We start from the raw sequence: 21,666 nt of genomic DNA on the forward strand, positions 1-21,666 counted from the left end.
TTGCTGTCTTACCTGATCCAGGACCTTAAGTATTGAAAAGGCTGTAGGCTTCAGGCTGGTTCTAGCTAAGAGAAGTCCTTTATGGCTTCAAGATGTCACTTGTGAAATGAGGGGGCTGGATGCAGTTCAGTGTTCAGTCCCTGTGTAGAGTGGGCACGAGCCCATTTGAGTTTCCACCTGCTCTGCCTCCCAGATGGCTCCTCAGTGGCCAGGGAGCAGACAGGCATTTTCCAAACTAGACTTCCTCTGCGTGGCCGTGACGTTAGCCTGGCCCCGCCTGTTCTGGGGTGGTGACGCGGGGCGGCCACGCCCCCGCGCTTACGTCACCGGCCCGGTTCCCTCTCCCGGGAGCGGCGGCGGACGCGCGGCTCCCACCCCCTCCCCTCTCACGGGCTGTCCCCTCCCTGGTGTCGGCCGCGGCCCGACCCTGCAAGGCGATGGCCCGGGCCCCGAGCGTGGGTTAGCGTGTCTGGGTGCCCGGCCATGGGCTGTATCGGCTCTCGGAGCCCCGCGGGTCAGGGTAAGAGGCGGAGGCCGGGCACAGTTGGGGAGTCGCGCTGCGGTCGCCTGGTGCGCGGGCCTTGGGTGGGTGGGGGCCTTGGGGAAGGGGCCGGTGTCGCGAGAGGGAGGAGCCAGTACCGGGGAGGCGGGCCAGGCAACGGGATGGAGTGGGAATGAGAGGGGAGGGGGCTAAGCCGACTCGGGTTCACTCCCATGGCCTTGCCTGCTTCTGGGCTTTGCAGGGCGGTCCCGTGGTCTCACCGCCGTGTTCCTGCTGCTGAGGGTGGCGGGAGACGCACAGCCTTGGGAGGGGCTAGTCAAACTGATGCCGTCCCCCTCCCCCCCAAACCCATGGTGAGCGGCCTTGCATGCCCACACACTCACTCCCCTTTGCCTTGGCATCTCTTCTCCCACCTGGGAGTGGCCCTGTGCCAGCAGCCTACCTCTCCCCAACTGTGGCTCCGTCCTCTTCAGGAGGAGGCCCACAGACACTGGCCAAAGCGCCCAATCCCCATGTCCTGCCAACACTTGGTTCCTCCTCAAGAGCCAGCTGGTTACCAGGGTACTGAGGCCCCATGCAGAGCACCTGTGAGCACCTGCTCACCTCTTCCCCAGCCCTGGCAAGAACAAACCACCCTACCCTGTGGAGGGAGGGAAGGAGGAGTCCAGAGCGAGGCCAGTCAGGGCTTCCTTCCTGTAACTGCTGACCCCTGCTTGGGCCTTGGTTCCCTTGGATGGTGATGCTGACTGGGGCCTGTACTCAGTCCCAGATTGCTCGGCTCACAGATTTCTTCCAGCCTAAGGCCACGGAGGGATTTGTGGTGTCAAAGACTGGGTTTGGAGTGGGTCCTGGACTGTCAGGGCAGGTGGTCAGCCCCAGGCCTTGCTGTGGTTGCTACCTGAGGTTCTTTGGAGCTAAGACTGGTTGAGATTTGTACTTCCCTTGAGGAATTCTGGGATTTGTAGTCCTAAGTTAACCTTGTGGCTTTTGAAGTTGAGAAGCAGCAGGCTGCTCTGATCCCTCTAGCCTGCCAAGGCTTGGAGTTCAGGAAGTCATGCCCTCCTGTAGTCAGTGGAGAGGTTGGCTGACCCCAGAACTGGCCTGAACAGCTCTGATTAGATGGCCTGTAACCTCCTGTCTTCCTTCCGGTTGGTAGCATTTCTGGGGACCACCAGCTGGCTGAGGCTCAGGGACAGAGACGGCCGCTCCAGCTAAAGGTCAGTCTTGATGTACATTGCCTGTTGGCACTGTCTAGGGGACGGGCCTCAGTTCGCCAAGCCCCAGAGAGCTCTGCTGGGCCCCTGGCACTCCCACCTCCTCAAAGCCATGAGGCGGGAGTGTTCTCCTTATGTGACTAGGCACAAGTTCCAAGTGGGGAGGGGACTGGCTCAGCATCCGGAGCCAAAACAGGAATAGAACTGGGAGCTGAGCCTGGAGCAGTTCTGGGCTTTCGGTTCTCCGCATCAACACAGCCAGCATGCCTATGATTTCTGTGCTGGGCAAAATGTTTCTGTGGCAGCGCGAAGGGCCCGGAGGACGATGGACTTGTCAGACAAGTCGCAGAGGTGAGACCAGGGACCGCAGATGTGATCTGGGAGGTGGCGGGCAGCTGAGAATTAGGGTGCTCAGGTGGCAAGAGGAAAATTACTCTGGTTTAGATACTAGCCCGCAACAGAAGGGACCAAGCTGGGGCCAGAGGGCATCAGGAGACTTTCGGGGACAGGGGTGAAGATCAGAAAGAAGAGTAAGGAACTGGGGACCAGCTGAGGCTGGCAAGAGGGAAGAAGCAATGCTGCAAGCTTGTGAGGGGTCAGGATGGCTGCGGGGGGTGGTGGTGGTGGTATCGGTGATGGAAAAATTCAATGTGCTGTCCACGAGCAACGGGTAGGCGGAAAAGCTAAACAGTCAGAATTTCATCAACGTTGGAGTTTCACCTACAGTCCTGACTGCAAAATCTTTGTGGTGGAGGAACATAGCCATTGAGTGGGCTGCCACAAAACGGTCCCCCGCGGTGGCCAGCCCTGGCCAGGGTCGACCTGCCGCAAAGGGGCTTTCAGAGTTGAGGGGCAACAACCAGGTGGTCGCTCTGTTCTGGGAGGTTGGGGAGAAGCAACCGGGCAGCACTGGATGGAAGCGAGGACCTTGGCGGGCACAGGGGCCCAGCTGAACAGTCTCTTCCCCTACCCCTCAGTGGCCTCGGACCCTGCGTGGGCTGTGGAGTGGATCGAACTTCCTCGGGGCCTCTCTCTCTCCTCCTTGGGATCTGCTCGGACCCTCCGAGGCTGGAGTCGGTCCTCCCGCCCTTCCTCCGTGGACAGCCAGGACTTGCCAGAGGTGCTGGGCCCCCCACCCCCACCATGTTGGCGGGGGGCGGGGAGGGGAGGCCACATCCATATGAAGGGGAGCTGTGTCCTCCACCCCCGCCTCGCCAGCCTGCTCCGGGCTCCCTGTTCCTGCGAGCGGAGGCGCTATCCGGCCGGTGGGGCCGCAAGGCCGCCCCCGCGCCGGTCTGCTTCGCTCGGCGCTGTGCCAGCAGGCGGGCTCGCTCACGCCTTCGGCGCTGACGTCAGCGCATCCCGGGCCGTATCCCGGGAGACCCTGTTGCATGGTGATGGGTTGCCAGGGAGACATACACTTTTTCTCTGGGCCAGAGCCACAGCTGCGCGAAGCTGCGCGGGCACGGATGGCGGCGTCTGGGGGGAGTGGGGGGGGAGAGGCAGGGCGAGTCAGGAAACACCCAGCAGGGGCTCCTCCCCCCGGCCTGGCTGGCGGCTACCGGCGCCACCCCGGGGGGCCTCTGCGGCCAGGTACTGAAGGGGCGGGGCAGAGGGTGGGCCTGGGGTCCCAGGCAGGTGGAGGCTGGCTTTTGAGGGGTGGGGACGGGACAGGAAAGCTAGGCAGTGCCTCGGCTTCCTTGAGGGAGGGGCAGCCTTGGCTGGAGCTGGTCAAGAGGCACTGAGCCAGGTGCAGGGTGGAGCTTTGGGCGGTCCACTGGACCCTGCCATCCTGAGCTCCCTCAGGAGGAATAGATACAAGGGCGATGCCGGGGAGGAGGTGCTAGGGAAGAGAAGGCGATGGTGAGCTGAAAGTGAGGATCCCTGGAGCCGGCGCTTGGGGCAGGCCTCGCAAGCAGGCAGCGTTTTGGCAGGCAGGGTGGCATTCTTGGCCCAGAGGGAGGCCGAGGGAAGGGAGGTGCAGAGGTGGGGGCCGTATGGGGCAGAGCCGATCAAGGAGGTCTGAGGGAGGCCCGAAGGAGGCAGGGCCTTCACCGAGGGGGGCCTTCTGTGCCTGGGTCAGAAGCCTGTGCCAACCTCAGAGGACAGTGGAGGAGCCCAGGAAAGATAGTTGAAAGCCACGCTGTGGTCAGCTGCACTTCAGGAGAGTTATTTGCTTCCGCCGCTGCCTCGCCTCATTCGGCTTGTGCATCTGGGGAGATTTCCTCTGTATGAGATGCTGTGCTAAACACTGGGGTGCAGCAGTGACCACAACACAGCAGATGCCTTGGAGAGCTCGAGACCAGTGTGGGATACCAGGGAAGAGCAGGAAACACACAAAAGTGACCATAGTTGCACACTGAGATTCAGGGCCGGAACGGGGTCCATTCACAGAGACAGAGGGTGGAGCACTGATGGGGCCCGGGGAGCCTCCTCTGAGGGGAAATGCCTCACCCCTCGCTGGAGTGATACGGAAGAGCTAGCCAGCCATGCCGAGAGAGAGAGGAAATGCTGAGTTGGGGAGGTTGAGCGCCCACCCCTGCTGCTCCGGGCAGGGGACACTGAGGGCTGGAGAACCGGCAGTGGCAGTGGGAGCAGTAGCAGAGGCAGTGTGGGGATCACTAGGTGTAGCCACAGATTTGGGCAAGGACAGCTTAGGGGAGAGTGGATGGTGATGCTGAGGCTTGGGGCTGAGCTGGATGCGAGAAGCTTGGGCGATACAAAGTAGGAAGTGGGGAAGCAGGCAGGAGTGGAGTGGGGGGGTTGGGTTTGAGCTTGGTCATGCTCAGTTTGTGGCTCCTGTGGGTGCTCTAGGAACAGCTAGAATGTGGGGCTGGAGACTGAGAAGGGGAGAGAAGCGGATGGAAGGGACCTTAAGAAGTCCTCGGTGGCATGCGTTTCTCCCTTCCTCCGCTCTGCCTTACCCTCAGGGAGGGGGCTGCTGGAGGCTTGACCGCACTTCTGCCCCTTTGGGACTTCCTCAGTTTCCCTTGCTCCCTGGTTTGGTGGTTCTAGCTTCTTGTCCTCTTACTGGTTCTAGCAGTTTCTCTAGGACATCTCTGCTGTCCCGGCATCTCTTCCCAGCTCTCATCTGCCCCGACACCCTGGGTGGATTTTGGATGTGGGGGTGGGGGCACCGTAGAGAGGTGCTGACCTTCTCTCACGGCGTCACATAAGGTGAATGTTGGAGACACAGTCGCGATGCTGCCCAAGTCCCGGAGAGCCCTCACGATCCAGGAGATTGCTGCGCTGGCCAGATCTTCTCTGCATGGTATGCACCTGCCTCCCGTGCCCCCTGGGGCTGTGCTGGGAGTGCTTGCTGGAGTCTCCCTTTCCCGCCCCTTGCCCCCCACAACTACCACCCTTCCATTCCCCTGCCCAGGCACGCTCTGGCCCGGGCCCTCACCAGGCTTCTCTCTCACCGCACCTCCAGGCATTTCCCAGGTGGTGAAGGATCACGTGACTAAGCCTACCGCCATGGCCCAGGGCCGAGTGGCTCACCTCATTGAGTGGAAGGGCTGGAGCAAGCCAAATGACTCACCTGCTGCGCTGGAATCGGCCTTTTCCTCTTACTCGGACCTCAGCGAGGGTGAACAAGAGGCTCGCTTCGCAGCAGGTAGGTGGCGAGAGAAGGGGGCCAACCATACACTTGTCTTAGGGCTGCTCTCGCTCGTCCCCTTGGGTCCTGCACGGGGCCCGGAGTCTCCTAGCTCACCCTCTCTGCTCGGGAATCCTGTGCCCCCTGACAGGAGTGGCTGAGCAATTTGCCATCGCAGAAGCCAAGCTCCGGGCATGGTCTTCGGTGGATGGCGAGGACTCCACTGATGACTCCTATGATGAGGATTTTGCTGGGGGAACTGACACAGGTAAGAGACAGCGCATGCTCATGCTGCCACGTGGGCCTTGTGAATCATTCAGAGCCATACCCAGAATGCCTGAAGTCCACGTCCAGGCCCTCTTGGCATCGCCGGGGCTTAGGAGGGCTGTCCACACTCATGGCCGAGAGCTCAGCACTTGGCAGTAGAATGGCTCCTGTGCTACAGTGCTGAGCCTTCTCTGCCTCTGTGTGTGTGGACTTCACAGTCCTCAAGGGGAAAAAAAAGCTGCCCTGAGATTTCAGCCATCCGTTCCGGGCGGCCACGTCCTTGGGAGGGTCTGCCCTGGCCCTCTCCTCCAAGGGGCGGCCTTCTGGCTGGCTGTGGCGGGACAGATGAGCCGCTGTGCAGCCGCACAGCACCGCGCAGGGCTGCGGCCCCAAGCAAACAGGAAGACATGCTGGGCCTGGAACCACCCACAGGGCCCGGCTGGCTCCAGCTCAGCATCCTTGCATTCCAGTCTGTGGGCCTTTCTGTGGGCCAGCGTTTGCAGAGAGGGCCCCCGCAGGGGCTGTGCGGCTGGGCTCGGCCTCCTGTCATCCCCCAGCCCCTGGACCGCAGGTCCGACTTCCTCTGTCGCTTCTGGGCTCCACTCCTCCCCCTTGAAGATTGCCCCCCAGCAGCTTCCATTCTTCCAGCTAAATAGCCATTTCTCTAATGTGGGGAATAAGCGGGGTCAGGCCAGAGACTGCTGCTGTGGTCCCGAGGCCAAGATGGAACCCTATACTACGAGCGCTTTTGTTTGATGGAGTTCCAGGCCTGCTCTGACCCCCTGGGAGAATGAGAATAGCTAACATTTATCCAAGGCCGCTACTAGCGCATGTGGAATCTCTGTGTAAATTCTAAGCGGGCACCTCTCTCCCTGGCCGTGCTGCTTGGTGAGCAGAGAGTGGGCTGGGTTTCAGCCCTCGCTCCCTGCCTTGGACAAGGCTCCCCTTGGGGAGTGCAGTGGCCTTGCGGTTGTTGACTGTGGACTGCAGGCCCGCCTTGTTTGCCAAGCAACTCCGTGAGATTATTAGAATCTCCGCTTCACCATTAGGGAAACTGAGCATCAGACAGCTGTGACTTGCCCAGGGCTACCTTGCTCCTGTTCACTGCCCCCAGTGCTCTGGCAGGGATGGAGGGCAGTGGGCTCCAAGGAGGCCAATTGGAGTGGCAGCAGCAGGGCTGTCTTCTTTTCTCTCCCCTTCGCAGACTTGGCTGGGCAGCTGCCCTTTGGACCCCACCTCCAGGACCTCTTCACTGGCCGCCGATTCTCCCGGCCCGTGCGTCAGGGCTCTGTGGAGCCCGAGAGCGACTGCTCGCAGACCGTGTCCCCGGACACGCTGTGCTCTAGTCTGTGCAGCCTAGAGGACGGCTTGCTGGGCTCCCCGGCCCGGCTGGCCTCCCAGCTGCTGGGCGACGAGCTACTCCTTGCCAAACTGCCCCCCAGCCGGGAAAGTGCCTTCCGCAGCCTGGGCCCGTTGGAGGCCCAGGACTCGCTCTACAACTCGCCCCTCACGGAGTCCTGCCTTTCTCCCGCCGAGGAGGAGCCAGACCCCTACAAGGACTGCCAGCCGCTCTGCCCCCCGCCGGCGGGCAGCTGGGAACGGCAGCGGCAAGCCTCTGATGTGGCCTCCTCCGGGGTGGTGTCCTTAGACGAGGATGAGGCAGAGCCGGAGGAACAGTGACCCGAATCGCACCGGGTGGTGGCCCGGGGCCCCTGGCCACTGCTAGGGGCAGAGCCTCCATGTCCAGCTGTGGGCTCGGGGCTCTCAGCGGCTCTGCAGCCCAGAGAGCTCCCGGGAGCACTCACTTCTCCGTTGTGTGTTTTGCATGAAAGTGTTTGGAGAGGCGGCAAGGGCCAGGCTGGGGGCGCATGTCCTGCCCCCACTCCTGGGGTTTGCCGGGGGTTGCCCGGGGCCCCTGGGGCATGGCTACAGCTGTGGCACACAGTGATGTACATGTCCTTAAGTCAAAAACGCCACACACACATTTCCTCCTCGGATGATGTGAACCCCTAAGGGGCTTATTGTGACTGGGCTGTGTGGGGGTGGAGTGGGAGGGAGCCTGGCCACCTCCGCCACTGTCCCTGTGCCTCTCTCTTCTCTGCTTCTCACCTCCGAGTCCATGTGCAGTGCTTGATAGAATCACCCCACCCCGGGGGACTGGCTCCTGCCCTGCCAGAGCAGGGAGCAGGGACTGAGCCGTCCCCCAGGGCCCCTCGCCCAGCTGGGCTCCTGCCGTGCTTCCCCCTCCATCGGCTCTAAATCGTTTTTCCCAGAAGACAGGGTTCTGGGTCTGTTCTTTCCGTGGGATCTTCTCGGGGAGGCGTTGGATGAGGAACAAATGCATGTGTCCTCCGCCCTTCTCCTGGCTTCCCCCGGTGGGCCTGGGCCCTCTCCCAGTTGCTCCTGGGATGTGCGAGCACGGCTTGCAGCAGTGTTATCTACAGGGTGGAGCTGGAGGCAGGGATGGCTCTGGTTGATGCAGAGCTGTGGCTTCCGTGTCCTTCCAGGGAGGGCCACAAGGAGGCCTCAGGGGTGGCCAGGCCATCATTGGCAGATGACCGCGGGGCTGGAATTGTGCCAGCTGAGTGACTCTCCTTGGGGAGGGAAGGGGGTAGTGCCTTCCTTGGCTTTGGCAAAGGCCAAAGCTATGGTCTTGGGGGCTCCCTCCCCAGCCAAGGTGTTTATGACCAAGCAGTGGCAGATTTGGCATTCCAAGGACACCGGACTCTGGATTCTTATGGCTATGGGGAGGGGGCCAGCTGCAGAATGAGGAGCCTTGTAGACACTGGCAGGTAAGAGGGCCCATGGTAAGAACAAGAGCCAGCGGGCACAAGCATTCTATATATAAGTGGCTCATTAGGTGTTTATTTTGTTCTATTTAAGAATTTGTTTTATTAAATTAATATAAAAATCTTTGTAAATCTCTATATACATCTGGTCATTGGAGGTTCCAGTATAAACCCATCTTAGTTCTATCCCTTTCCCCTCAACGGGGTAGCGGGGGTCAAGTGACCCCACCCCCATGCTACCAGGGCAGTGCTGATCTTGCCCTTGGGACACCTGCTGCAGGAGGTGCTGGGTCAGTTTCCAGGCAGGATGAGCTCTGGGAGACGTTGGCAGGCCGGGTCTGGAGGTGGGGCTGGGGCTGCGGCTGTCTTCTGCTTTCCCAGGGCAGGAGGCGGCATGGGAGAGCTATATAATCTGGCCTGACAGCCACAGCCCACGCAGGGGCTCATTGGCACTTGTCGTCGCTGTCGGAAGGACTGCCCTCCCGGGGGAGGCCGTGGCGGGAGCGGGGCCCCCAAAGCGCGTGCACCTCGGTGGTCTCTGTGTCACTGCTGCTGGTAGCACTGTCTCGGAAGCTGGCGAGGGGCGGCCGGACCTTCACACCCTGTGCTGTGACAGAGCCCTCAATGGCCTTCCGGAGCTGCAGAGGTGAGAGGGGCAGGTGTCTGGACATAGGACTCCCAGCTTCTTCCCCGGCACTCCCCCTAGGTGAGCTGGGCATAAGCTCTCCTGCCTTTTATTTTTTTGGAAGTGGCTTCCAAGGCCACTGTCTTCTCACCTCCTTTAGCGTAACGATTCCAATGAGCCTGCCGATGCTGGTGACGTATGCGTGGTCCACTCCCAGCAGCGAGAAGATGGTATGAGTCTGTGGAGGAGGGAGAAAGCGCAATGGGCTCGATGTGGCCAGGCAGCGATCCGTTCCAGGGGGCTCAGGACTAGGTGGGGGGGTGGGACAGAAGGGGCACCACAGATGGCAGAGGAGGGGACAGGACTGCTGGAGGGAAAATAATAAGAATGCTTCTGTGTCCCCCGGCCTCAGAAACGTGATAGAATCCTTGTGTTGATGAGACAGAGGAATCTTCCCGGCATGTTAGAAGGATGCAGTTGAGAGCGCTTGCTCAAATATGAAATCTAATGCCTGGCCGGGCTCCGTGCTAGGTCTCACATTATTCAGTTTCAGCACTGTCTTGAATAGGGACACCGACTCGACAGGAACAGCAGCATAGGTACAGCCATTCTACAGGAACAGCAGCATGAGGCTCAGTGGTAAAGTGGCTTGCTCTGGGGTTCTGGGTGGGTCGTCAGCTCTGCCCAGCCCTCTCCTGCAGGTGCCCCCTTAGGCATAGGTAGACCCAGGAGCAAGTTCCTACCCCCCACTTCCTACCAATGGCCCTCATGGATGACACCTGCTTCCCATCTGCCCTCTAGCTAGCTGGCCACTTCCGCTATCTCCTCTCCTTGGTTGTATTTAACACCGTGGGCTTGGCTGGCCTGAAGTGTGCGCTCGCTCGCTCTGTTTGCCTCTTCTGGAGCCCTAGCAGCACCCTGGGGCCTGTGTGTGTGTGTGTGTGTGTGTGTGTGTGTGTGTGCGTGCGTGCGCGGGGCTGCAGCTTACAGGCCAGTCATCCCCCTCCCCATGTTTTTCTTGCTGTGGGCCCTCTAGCTTTCCAGTGTAATCACTGAGGGCTCAGAAGTTGTCAGCCAGTTCCCCTTGCTCTCAGAGTGGATTTTCTTGGGCCAGATGTCTTGAAAAATACTGTCCTGACTCAGCAGTTCCTGGAATTTTTGGCCGATCATGATCACTCTGCTCTGAGTTTGCTTGTAAGCCTCTCAGCTTAATATGTGAATCAAGATGAGCAGTAATAATCCCGGTTCTTGAGTACCAGTTACTCAAAACTCATTTTAATACTTTGGAATTCTTAGGAAGGGATTTCTAGCACTTTCCTCAGGTTCTCCATCCAAGGCATGAAAGTACTTATAAGAAGGAACAAGAAGTTCAGTTTGAGAATAAGCTGTGTTCCTTCAATATCTGTAACAGAATGACCACGTGGTTAGCCAAGTTGCTCCTCATATGCAGCTTGAATCCTACACGCTACAGCTTAACATTCATTTCCCAACTTGTCCAACTTCAGGGAGAAATGTCTTTATTATGAGGTTTCCCATTAAAAAAAATCCCTTAGCTTTGCCTCCTGGCAGTCAAATAATCCCTTCCATCTTCTCCCAAGGAACCTCCCAAGTAGTTCCCTTGGAAATTCTTTTTCTCCACAATCTTAATCACGGCGAGTTTCTGGCAGGTGATTTGCCTTTTAGGTAATAAACCCCTTGTCCCTAGCAGTCACCAAGCCGTCCCAGTCTGTTTCAGAACGTGCGGGCTGTTTTCCTACACTTGCAGTTCCCTCAGGACGGGGGCTTCAGCCTGTTCTGGAAACCCCCCATCACGTTACCCGTCAGCCGTTCGTTACGCCGCCTCCGCGAGTGGCCCTTGGTCCTCCCTCAGGACGCGGGGTGGCCGTCACTCCTGACACCAGCTGGGGGCACGACTCTTAAGTGCTTCACATGTTTCAGGTTCCCTAATCCTCACAAAATCCCGAGGTGTGATCCCATTGTTGAGATACAGCAAGAGACGTGCAGAGACTAGGACATGTGCCAAGGTTATCTAGTCAACTGGCACGCGGCAGAGGCAGGGTTTGGGTTCAGATGCTGTGGGTAGCCGCTGCATGGACGAGGCATGGGGCTGATGCACAGGTCCCTGAACGGCGCCCGTGCAGCCCGTCTCCTCTCTGAATGGGCTGCTGCTTGGTGATGGCTCAGGCCAGCAAGGACATTCTGAATTCTAATCTTTCATGTTCTGATCACTTCCAGTTCTTGGTGCTTTCCTTGGTGGGTTCCTTAAAGGCTTCGTCTCTTCCTCTGATTTTTAGGCTTGTTACAAACAGTGACTTTGTTCTTTTTCATCTTAATTTAATTAGACACCAGATTGCCTCATTGGAAGGCCAGGGCCTGGGCTTGGGAACAGTGAGCTGACCGGGAAAGGGACAACATGGCCTTCTCAAAGCATCCTGGGAGCGGAGCCAGGAACTCAGAAATCTGGGCCTGACCGCTATCCTGACTTGGGCAAATGGCGTCCTCACTGCACGCCTCAGTTTCCCCATATGTAAAGTGGTTAAGACCTCTCTCTCACTAACTCTGCCTGTCCAAAAAAAAAAACCTTCACGTGTCGGGGCAGATCATCTAGGCTCCCAGGCCCAATTCTGCTGGTGCGATCTGGCGCAGCTTCTTAACTCTATCCATTTCCTCATCACTAAGAGCTGGAATATCACAATGTCCATCTTCTCCTCGTGCGCTTGTGAGCCTTAAGTCAAACACGTGAGTAGCAAAGTGCCCGGCACCTCAGGAGCATGCAACAAACATCAGCATTGCCGCCTTGCGCATCGCCCCGGGGGAGGCTGGAGGATGAAGTGAGACGGCGGGTTGCAGTGGACATGCATTTAGCAGTCCTGGGAAGAAGGACTCTCAATACCAGCCCAGCGTGTGCGGCTCCATTTTTCCTGCACCTGCACTGTGGTTCCGTGCTTGTTTTGATCTGAGGTCTCCATCGAAGGCCTATAAAGTCCTTGTCACTACCTGCTTTTTTATGTCATTTTTGTCCTTCCTGCCTGACTTCACTCTGCCGGCTTGGGCACAGCTCGTGTCTCAACCCGACGCGGCTCAGCACCTGGCTTTCAGAGTGTTTCCCTGCCGCCTGCCTCCTGCTTCTCGGTGGAGGTTTGCACCTTGAGATTGCCCAACATTTAGCTAAGACCCCCCTTGGCTTTGCCGGTCCCAGGAGCCGTCCTGCCAGCCTGCCGGGCTGTCCCGCATTTGCCGCCTTCCCCTGAAGCTTGCCCTCCACACCCTGCAGGTGCCTCTGCCCTGGAAGCAGCCCTCCACAGAGAACCCGACTTCCCTGGTGCCTGCCTCACCCACCGCTGACCTGGCTGGCCTCACTTCCTCTCCCTTCCTGGAGCCCGTTTTGCCCTTCTGCTGAGCTATCTGCCTTTGTTCCTATCAGTTTTTCTTGGGCCCACATGAAGTTGAAACTTTCTGGGGTCTGACATTCCAACCCCCTACTGGGTGTTTCTCATCTTTGTTTATCTCTTCCCTGCAGTCTCCCCACCCTGCCTGCATGTTGGTTAGCTTGTTTATTGGATTTTCCTATCCTGCCCATTTCTCACCCATTTCTTTCAGCGTGGGCAACTCGGACTGGCTGGGCGCTGGCAGCCTCCCGCCTCGCTCTGACCCTGGCCCGGCCTTCTGGCATGCACCCAGCTCCAGCCCTGGCTTTGTTGCTGCTTTGGTCCAGAGTTCCCAGGGGGGCCAGGCTGAACAGGGGGAAAAAAAGGATGCCTGGCTCCAGCACAGAGCAGGATGAGGCTAAGGGGTCCTGGCTCGCAGCCTCCTGGCCTTCAAAGTACTGTGTCTGAAAAACATCTCTGCAAAGGCAAAGAGCCATTCTCTCGATCTCCTTCCTCCCTTCCCTACTGGCCTGAGTCCAAGGTTGTCGGGGGACCCGGATCCCCGCTCTGTCCTCCCAAGAGCCCAGGCCAGCCACCGGCCATGCTGCTGGCCCTACCTTGTGCAAAGAGGTCCTCTCCACCAGCTGGAAGGGAGCAGGGTCAATCTTGCAGTCACTGAAGTTCACAGGTTCATCTAGCTGCTGCTCCTCCCACTCCAGAATCTGGGGGAAGAGACCACACGTGGGAAGGAGCAGGTGCCCACGGCTGCTTCCTTACCCGAAAGCTGGCCTGCCCTTTTTCCTCCTTCTGGTCCCTCCCATGGGGACAGCAGCCAAGGTGATGACTGAACACACCCAGGGAGAAGCAGGGTCCAGAGTCCAGCTGTGCCTTACCTCCTCCGGGCTCATTTCACCTTCCAGGTCCGAGTCACTCTAGGACAGAGGGAAGCAAGTGAGCGCGCCCCTGACCTGGGGACCCCAGCCTGGACCCTGGGCCTCCCTGTCCAGTGCTCCTGAGAGGCAGGAAGGGGCGTGCTTACTGCCAGGGAGATTCGGACTCGCTTCGATTTGCGCTTCTCACTGGATTCTGACTTTTCCGACTTGGGTAGAGCCAAAGGGGGGGAGGGTGGAGAGAAAGAGAGAGGAGTTGAGGTTGTAGGGAGGGGGTTGGGGGGAAGTGTGGGTGCCGGGGGAGGGGAGAAGGGAGGCGGGCGCCAGCGATGGCAGGCCGGGAGGAGGCTCACTCACTTCTGACGCGGCCTCTGGAGGGGGACTGCCACAGAAGAGGCTCCTGAGCGCGATGCCGGCCGACTCCACGTGCCCTGTGTTCCCAGACACGGGTGGCCCTGGCAGTGACTCCCTGCTGGGAGAGCCACCACCCCACTTCCACCCCGGGAGCTGGCGAGGCGGGGAGAGGGCTCACCTGTGGGACTCTCCCCGAGGTTCACGGAGTTGCTGCACCCCCTTTTGAGAGCAGGCTTTAGGGGCTTGTGAGGCTCCCCCTGGGCGTCCTCGGCCTTCACCTGCGTGTGGGGAGAGGGGCTGGTGAGGCTGCGGGGGCCCCCAAGCACCCTCTGTACGGCCCTCCCCAGGAAGCCTGTGCGGCCCTGGGGCTTCTCCCTCACCTGGAAGCAGACGGAAGTCTCAGGGCTGGGGGGACTCTCCTGACAGGACGGTGGAGAGGTGTGGGCCACCCTGCGCTTCTGCTTGGACTGCCGCCGGCGGGCCGGGCTCAGCTGGGCAGCCAGCAGCGCCACCACCTGCGTGCGCTCGATGGAACCCAGAAGGATCATAGACTCTGCACAGAGCAGGTGGGGAGGACTCAGGGGCTGCCCACCCCCAAGGGGAATCCTGCCCAGCGAGTGCCGGCCCATTCCCTTACGGGCCCCGAGCTCCCTGCCCCTTCCTGAGCAGCGATGCTGGGAGATGCCCCTAGCACCTGGGCCCCCTCCTGGCCTCACCAGGAGACTCCACCAGGGCCAGCGTGCGGCCCTTGGTCCTGTGCAGTGCCAGCCGCAGGTCCCGGAAGGTGCAGCTGAGCGCCACGTGGGGAACATCCCGCACCATGATGTCTTCCACTCGCACGCGGTACTGCCTGCAGGCAGAGAAGGGCACAGGATCTATGGTCAGCAAAAGGACAGCGGCCCGGAACACTCCCATCCCAGCACTATAGGAGATCCCAGGGCCCAGGGGGACGGGTGCTAAGGGCCGGGGTCAGGGAGTGCTCCCGCTCTTTTTCCTGATCGGCCGCAGGTGGTACAAAGAGGTTGCTCGGCTGCCTTGACAGGGGACCCCAGCAGGCCTTCTGCCCCTCACTCACACCCCCCTCCCCGGCACCCAGCCCTGCATACTGGTGGCGGCCCCAGCCCAGCTCAGGCAGATAGGGGAGCTTCTTGATTCGGATGATGCTGTCGTAGAGGGAGGGCTGCAGGCTCTGCGCAACGGCGTTAGCCAGGATGACAGCGATCATGACGGGCAGGATATGGGCGATCTGGCCCGTGAGCTCGAACACGATCACGGCCGTGGACACTGTGTGGGTCACCGCTCCTGCCAGAGCAGCCGCCCCTGCGGACAGCCACCTTCAGTTACCTCAAGGTGCCCAGGAGGCCCCAAAAGACCCTCCCCACCACAGGCAGACCTAGGGGTGGGGGTGTGGGTCCCTGAGGGCTAGCTAGTACCCTCCTGGGGATGGCGTGCCAGCATCTGCGGTAAGTCTGGCTTTGGCCAGCAGGGGGCACCAGAGGCCCAGCCCCGGTGGTCCAGCCAGGTCGTGCAAGGCAGCCGCAGTTCCAGGCACTCACCCACCACAGCATAGCCCCCGGGCACGATCCTGTAAGTACTGCTGTCTGTGTGAATCCCGTCGGGGAACCAGGCAGCCATGCTCTCTCCCACCAGTCGCCCAAATGCTGCTCCTTCAAGGAGGGGGGTGGGAAGAGAAAGAGGTGGTGGAGGGGGAGGGCAGGGGCACTAGGAAGAGAGAGGGTCAAAAGGGTGGGGGAGGGGCCAGTGGGTCATTCAGTGCAGGGGACAACCCTAGGGGCTGGGGGTTTGGGCTAGGGCTGGACCAAAACCCACTCCTGGGCAGAGAGGGGGCGGTGGGGGCTGCAAAGTGGGAGTGCGGGCAGCCAAAAACTCACCAATGACGAACACAGGCATGAAGGCCCCACAGGGCACTGGGATGGTGGTGGCCAGCGCGGACATCCAGAACTGCAGGGCAGCACAGGGTCAGCAGGACGCCTCCCAGGGCTCTACCTCGCTGTTGAGGTCCGCACATGCTTCTCAGCTAGCCCAGGACCCTCCCCAGGTGCAGGGTGGTGAGGGACTCGAATCGCAAGGCTTGGGTTCAAGTTCTCACTCTACTGACTAGCTGTGCGATGTTTTTGTGTTTTTATAGATTGTGACATTGTATGCCTTTTTAAAAACAGTGTTAGTTGGGGGGTAAAGAGAGACAGACCTTTAAATTTTTACTGATTGATTGATAGAGGACAGAGAGAGTTGCCAAATGCCTGTCAGGGCCCCTGGCTAGGGCCAAAGCCCTAGGGGCTCAGTCCAGCCACTAAGGCCATCACCACTGCTTCCTGGGGGAGGGGGGGGGCTGCATTAGTGGGGACTGGAGGCAGGGGTAGAATCCAGGCACCCTGACATGGGAGGTGGGCATCTGGACCCTAGGCTAAATGCCTGCCCCCAGCTGTGTGATGCTGGGCCAACGACTTAACCTCTACTTGCTTCTGCTTCCCATTTGTTAAAATGGGGATCATAACAGCACCATCCTCACAGCATGGCTGGGAGGCCCGGAGGAGTTAACACAGGGCGAGTGCTGGGAGCAGCGCCCGGCAGCTCGCAAGCCTCCGTGGACGCCAGTGACATCAGCGGGGACCTCACCTTCATGAGGATGAAGATGACCAGGGTGAGGAAGACGTTGGCGCGAGGCGGGCTCCAGGCCTGTGAGGTGCTGGGCGGTTCGAGCTCCTCCACCAGGCCCTGGCGGACCCAGGTCCGGTTGTCAAACAGGGTGACCAGTGTTTCCTTCTGTGAGAGCTAAGGTGAGCAGGGTACCTTAGGCTGGGAACAGAGAGGATGTAGAGAAGGGACCCAAAGGAACCCACAGGGAACCAAGCACCCCGCAGTCATGCTGCGGCAGTGTGCGGGCTTTTGAAGGAGAGTGACCCAGGGAACGGGCAAATCCCGGCTCTGCCCGGGGTTACCTGTCCAGCCATGAACTGTCCAAAGCCAGGAGGGAAGGTCAGAGTGGAGATGAGCAGGGTGACCAGGGCTGGGAAGAGCAGGCGTCTGCAGAAGTGGGTGTCACAGCGTCACCCCTGGGTGGCGTGCCTCCCAGGGATGGGCCAGGGTGGGAGCAGGGCCTCGGCACTCACAGGCAAGCACTGGGGCACTGGTGGGCGCACAGGCCTTTCTGTGGCCAGCGATCCCGTTAGTGGGCAGCGAGAGCAGAGCTCCGCGTGGCCAGGCCCTGTCCTGCACACCTCTGAGCTGAGACTGCGTCATGGCTCTCAGAAGGCCCAGCTGAGGGGCGCTGTCCACCTCTCTGTGTGACGCAGGGTGGGGGGAAGCTGGGGTCCCTCATGAAGGTGACCAGAGGTTCGGTTGGCCGCGATGGAAATCAGGTCTCCTGGGGCTGCCAGGTCTCGGCTGTCACTCACTGTCCACCAGCCTACCGAGGCCCTCACCCAACCCTAAGCCACCTGGCCTGGAGCCCGGGACCGACTCACTTTCGCATCAGGAAGCGATTGATGGTCTTCTGCTTCCTCATCACCTGCACGATCTTCCGGTTCAGGTAGACAAAGAGGGCTCCTCCGAAGCCACTAGCGATTCTGGGGACAGAAGAAGTGCCAGGGCAAAAGGGGGTCTTCTCATGGGGAGTGCCCTTCTCTGCAGCACCCCCGGCCCCTAGCGGCCCTCACCCAATCACCGCAAAGGCTGGCAGCTCCTGCAGGTCGAAGGGGAAGTCGAGCCGGAATCGGGTTTTGAAGAGCGCGGTGATGGTCTCTGAAGGGGAGAGAAGCAGCGAGGTGTGGGCCGAGCCCCGGGGGCACCGCGTCGGAGCCATCTTGAGCTCCCATGCTCCCTCAGGAGTTCCCACCTTCATCCCGGTTCCAGACAGCCAAGACCCTGAAGATGAAGGCGCTGAAGGTGGCGGCGAAAAAGCCGCGCCAGTAGTTGCGCACGGCGAAGAAGGTGGAGGTGACCTCAATGCTGAATAGGACGCCTGTGAGGGGGCAGGGGACAGTGCCGCTGGAACCCCGGACCGGCAGGCAGGGGCCCAGGGTGACTGGGGCGGCGCTGCCGGGAGCCCCGCCTACCTCCGATGGGGGCGGCGAAGCAGCAGCCCACGCCCACGGCACAGGCGGCAGCCAGCATCTCTGTGTTCCGAGACTCGTTCTGGCAGGAGCGGGGGCAGCAGGCGGGAGTCAGCCAGAGACTCAGCAGCCACCCCCCCTCCGCCAAACCCCCACCTCCAGGGGCCTCCCTCACCTCATAGATGCCCCCAAAGAGGGAGAGGAACTTGCTGAGAAGGGCGGCGCACATGCTGGCAATATGCACAAAAGGGCCCTGGGGGTGGGGTGGGGTGGGCGGTGAGTTGGAAAGGGGCCTGCCTTGACCTTGGCCCAGCCGCTTCCTCCTCCCTAACCCACTGGGCAGTCACCTCTTTGCCCAGTGGCATCCCACTGCCCAAGGCACAGGTCAGCCCGATGACCTTGGCTACGAAGGTCTTGAGGGTGAGGTATTCTTTCAGCACCACTCCCCGTAAGATGGTTTTCATCTCGGGGATGCCGGACCCTGGAGAGGGCACAGCCCCGGGAGTCACCTGCCGTGTCCGCGTCGGGAGACCCTGCCTCCGTCCTCCCTGTCTGTCTACCCCTCCTGTCGTACCCACAGCCTGAGGGGCCAGGATCTGTGTGAATCCGGCGGAGAAAGTGATGAGGACGACGGGGTAGGTGACCCAGGCCAGGTACTGGAGCAGGAGGTTGGTGTTCAGGCCCCGGGACATCCACTGCTGAGCTGCGGGAAGAGGACGTGCGGCTGGGCCCCCAGTGCACACACCCGCCCCCTTGCCCGGCCACCGGGACACACTGATGGGATGACTTGTGCCCAGGGAAGCTGCACAGAGCCTGTGCACAAGGGGCAGGGACGAGGCCTTCATGGGGACAGAGCCCAGGCCAGGGAAGAGGGTCTGTGGGAGAGGGGAGACAGAAGGGTGTGGTCTAGGGGAGGGGGGCGGCGGTGATCATGCCTGAAGATGGGCAGCCAGGCTGGCGGGACAGAGTGGATGAATGCGACCCGGAGGGGGCAGGCGAGTCCCTTGGCCTCACCCTGCAGACAGGCAGCGATGGCGTAATCCATGGCCCAGCTGACCAGCGCCATGAGGAGCCCCAGCAGGACCAGGAAGATCCAGTCTTCACCAACCCTGGACACCAGGAACTTGTGGCAGCGCACAGAGCACACTGGCAGCAGGAAGGGAAGAGCAATGAGGAGGCTGCACCGCCTCCTCTCTCCCCAACGGGAGCTCTGAGGGTCTCCAGCCCCCTCAGCGCTGCACAGCCAGGCCCTCTACCCAACCCTGAGCACTGCATAGCCAGGCCCTCTACCCAACCCTGAGCACTGCACAGCCAGGCCCCCTACCCAACCCAGCGCTCACTGCGGCATCGGGCACAGCGGCTCTGTCCATATTCCAGGAGCTCTGGGGGAGTCCGAGGGGAGGGCGGGCTCCTCCAGGGCTCAGGCCCTCCCAGGCGAATGCGAGCGGCTTCCTCTTTGGCAAAGGCCCCAAGGTCCTGGGTGTAACGGCCATACATCTAGAGCATGGTGGGGGGAGATGGGGGCGTCGGTGGTACGGGCCAAGTGGGGGATGCCCTTTCCCCAGGCCACCACGAGATGCCCTCTCCTGAACCCCCAGTTCCCGTTCTGGCTCGGGGTGTGGGAACAATGCACATTGCAGTCTGTGGGGGTTGTCCTGGCTGGAGGGATGGGGACAGCCAAGGTACAGGGACACAGCTCTGGGGGTGGCAGAATAATCAGTCTTCTGCTTACAGGCCCAGGGCAGAAGGCCTGGGGAGGAGTGGGAGGGAAGGCCCCAGAGGAGGAAAAGACAGAAAAACCCAGGGCCTGGCGTCCAAGTGGGAGGAGGGAAGGTCAGGGAATAAGGGATGGTCAAGGGCACACAGGCAACAATGAGCCTCGTGCAGCTGGGGGCAGCTGAGCTGGGCCCAGGAGCAGGCGCGGCCCCAATCCTTATCACGTTCCCGCTGGGCCTCTGGCCTGCGACCAACTCGGCTGCACCCCTCCTTCCCCCCCAGCCCCCCCTCCCTAATCCCCTTGTCCCCATTTTCCACCCCACCCCCATGAGCCTTCCAGCCCAGCCTGGAGTGGAAAGCCTCTCTGGGTGGGTGAAGAGGGCCTGGTGGCCTCAGCTCCTGAGTGCAGCGGCACATTGTGGGACAGCAGAGGCTGCGGATGCTGGGGTGATGGGACGGAGAGTCGGCTGGCCAGGGCCAGACCTGCCAAGCTGGGCGTGTTGGGGGGTGGGGAGGAGTAGATTCCGGCTGCCACCCGCAGAGCTTGGAGACACAAAGGGCTCCTGTTGGGGCTGGGGATGGAGGGGGGGGTGAGGGAGGGAAAGATAGAGACAGAGAAAGGGGGTGAGAGATAGAGTGAGGAGCGGGAAGAGCAAAGAGCGTAGAGGGAATGAGAGGGAGAAAGGGACAGAGAAGAGAGAGAAGACAGAGGGGAAGAAGTGGGGAGGAGGAAGAGAACCGAGGGCACAGGCAGCCACAAAGGGAGGGGTGGGAGTGAGAGGACAAAGGGATAGGAGGCTGGAGCAGAGCACCAAGGAGAGAGGCTGACCCTTTCCAAGCCAGGTGCCTGGCTGCCTTCTGCCACCCAAGAGCTTCCCTTGACCCTCGCTATCCCCACCCTGACACCTCTCCCAGTCATTCTGTCCCATTACAAAACTGGGCAACTCCCAGACTCAAGTTACAGCCCAGGCCCTCTCTTCCTTGGAAGGTCCCCTCCCAGCCACCTTCCTGGGCAAATTCCAGCTCAAGCTGCTAAAAAGGAGCCATTAGAGCCCATTTCCTTTCCTAAGGCTTGGGTCCCACCCCACTGCCACAAAAAGGGCCAAGTGACTTCCCAAACACCTGGTGGCTGTGAGTCAGCCCAGAGCCCAGGACCCCTGCCTCTAACGAGGTCAAGGGACACCCTGGGGCTGGGTGGGGGCTGGATACCCAGAGTCAGCATGGACAAAGGTCCCAATTCCCACACCCATTCCTGCTTGCCCTATTCTCCCTAATGTTCCCGTTCCTAGGGGTTGGGAGCGGGGTAGGAGGTGGCAGGCCACCTGTCCCCACTGCAGTGACCAAAAGCTTCGCGGCTGAGTTCGGGTCTGCTCATCTTTCTGCACACTTGATTTCTGTGCCTAGCACCAAGCACATGGCAGGGACACAGGCGGGGTCTTGGATGGTGGAGACAGGAGTGCTGAGAAAGTTCAAGGGTGTGAATGGCACTGGGGAGAGAGAACGGGGTGCTGAGGCGCGGGTGCTCAGGGTGTGAGGGGGATGGAGCAGAGAAGACGCGTGTGGGAGGGTGAAGGGAAGGACGCCTGGGGCAAGCACCTGGTGTCCTTGTCCTCCGCCAGGCACCAGCATGCAGCCACCCACCCCCCAGGCCTCAGTTTCCCCAGCTCAAAAGGCCAGCGCAGGGTTTGGGTAGGCCCCCTTGCCCTCACGCTTCCAGGAGCAGCGGCTTCTGAGCGCTCTGCTCAGGGCTGTGCTCGGCTTCACTCACCAGGGTCTGCTCATACTGCAGCGCCCGCGGTTCCATCCCTTCCTCCACCGCCGCGGCCGCTGGGGCCGCCATCTCGGCGCGCTGCCCTCTTGCCTCCCTCTGCGGCTCCGGCTCCGGCCTGGACTCGGCACTCCGCCCGCGCAGCCAGCGCCGGTCGGTCCCCGTCCGGTCCCCGCAGCCCGGGCGGCCGAGAGCAGAGTGCGGCGGGCCCCGGGCGGGCGCCGCTGGCACGGCCTCCCGCTCCCGTCCCCTCCTCGGCGGGCGGGCCGAGGGCGGTGCCCTCTGCGCTGCTCCGCCCGCCAGCCCATCCGGAGGGGCCGGCCTAGCCCGGCTAGGGTCTGCGACGGGGCCGCCTCCCAGGCTCCGGAGAGGCGGCAGGGGGCGCCTGGAACGCGCCTGCCGGCGGAGAAGGACTGAGAGGGGCGCCCGCGGCCGGGGCGGGGCAGGGCCACTGGCACGTGGAGCCGGTCCACAGCTCTCCGTGCAAGGCGGAGAGGGACCG

At 61.1% G+C, this 21,666-nt stretch overlaps 2 protein-coding genes across 8 annotated transcripts; one reads left to right on the forward strand and one right to left on the reverse strand.

Moving 5' to 3' along the window:
- Positions 1-82: 82 nt before the first annotated feature.
- FAM131A (family with sequence similarity 131 member A) lies at positions 83-8,506 on the forward strand. 7 transcript variants are annotated; one of them, XM_070072434.1, is made up of 8 exons: positions 356-520; positions 744-855; positions 1,659-2,067; positions 2,694-2,836; positions 4,894-4,987; positions 5,150-5,332; positions 5,466-5,582; positions 6,786-8,506. In XM_070072434.1, exons 3-8 carry the CDS (start codon positions 1,980-1,982, stop codon positions 7,259-7,261), a joined length of 1,101 nt encoding a protein of 366 aa, XP_069928535.1. In that variant the 5' UTR covers positions 356-520; positions 744-855; positions 1,659-1,979; the 3' UTR covers positions 7,262-8,506. The 7 variants fall into 7 exon arrangements, with proteins under 7 accessions (XP_051674806.1, XP_051674810.1, XP_051674811.1 ...); XM_051818850.2 differs by lacking the exon at positions 744-855 and having other exon boundaries at positions 323-520; positions 1,659-1,719; XM_051818848.2 differs by lacking the exon at positions 2,694-2,836 and having other exon boundaries at positions 335-520; positions 1,659-1,719.
- On the reverse strand, positions 8,425-21,254 carry CLCN2 (chloride voltage-gated channel 2). Its single transcript, NM_001082751.1, is given in 24 exon segments — positions 8,425-9,008; positions 9,147-9,233; positions 12,981-13,085; positions 13,257-13,295; positions 13,403-13,462; positions 13,611-13,684; positions 13,786-13,885; positions 13,988-14,160; positions 14,324-14,457; positions 14,714-14,927; positions 15,164-15,274; positions 15,500-15,569; positions 16,245-16,400; positions 16,568-16,652; positions 17,093-17,194; positions 17,285-17,369; positions 17,464-17,589; positions 17,684-17,762; positions 17,856-17,933; positions 18,028-18,161; positions 18,255-18,383; positions 18,695-18,826; positions 19,021-19,177; positions 21,165-21,254. Coding segments are annotated over 24 exon segments (2,697 nt in total). The 5' UTR covers positions 21,237-21,254; the 3' UTR covers positions 8,425-8,813.
- Positions 21,255-21,666: the final 412 nt, after the last annotated feature.

The sequence above is a fragment of the Oryctolagus cuniculus genome, chromosome 4 (genome assembly GCF_964237555.1).
Source record: "Oryctolagus cuniculus chromosome 4, mOryCun1.1, whole genome shotgun sequence".
NCBI classification, from domain to species: Eukaryota; Metazoa; Chordata; class Mammalia; order Lagomorpha; family Leporidae; genus Oryctolagus; species Oryctolagus cuniculus.

Coding starts and splice junctions, on each gene's coding strand:
- FAM131A (XM_051818846.2), top strand. CDS start 194: ATGGCTCCTCAGTGGCCAGGGAGCAGACAGGCATTTTCCAAACTAGAC. Junction 521..4,893: donor TCGGAGCCCCGCGGGTCAGG/GTAAGAGGCGGA, acceptor GCGTCACATAAG/GTGAATGTTGGAGACACAGT. Junction 4,988..5,149: donor GGCCAGATCTTCTCTGCATG/GTATGCACCTGC, acceptor CCGCACCTCCAG/GCATTTCCCAGGTGGTGAAG.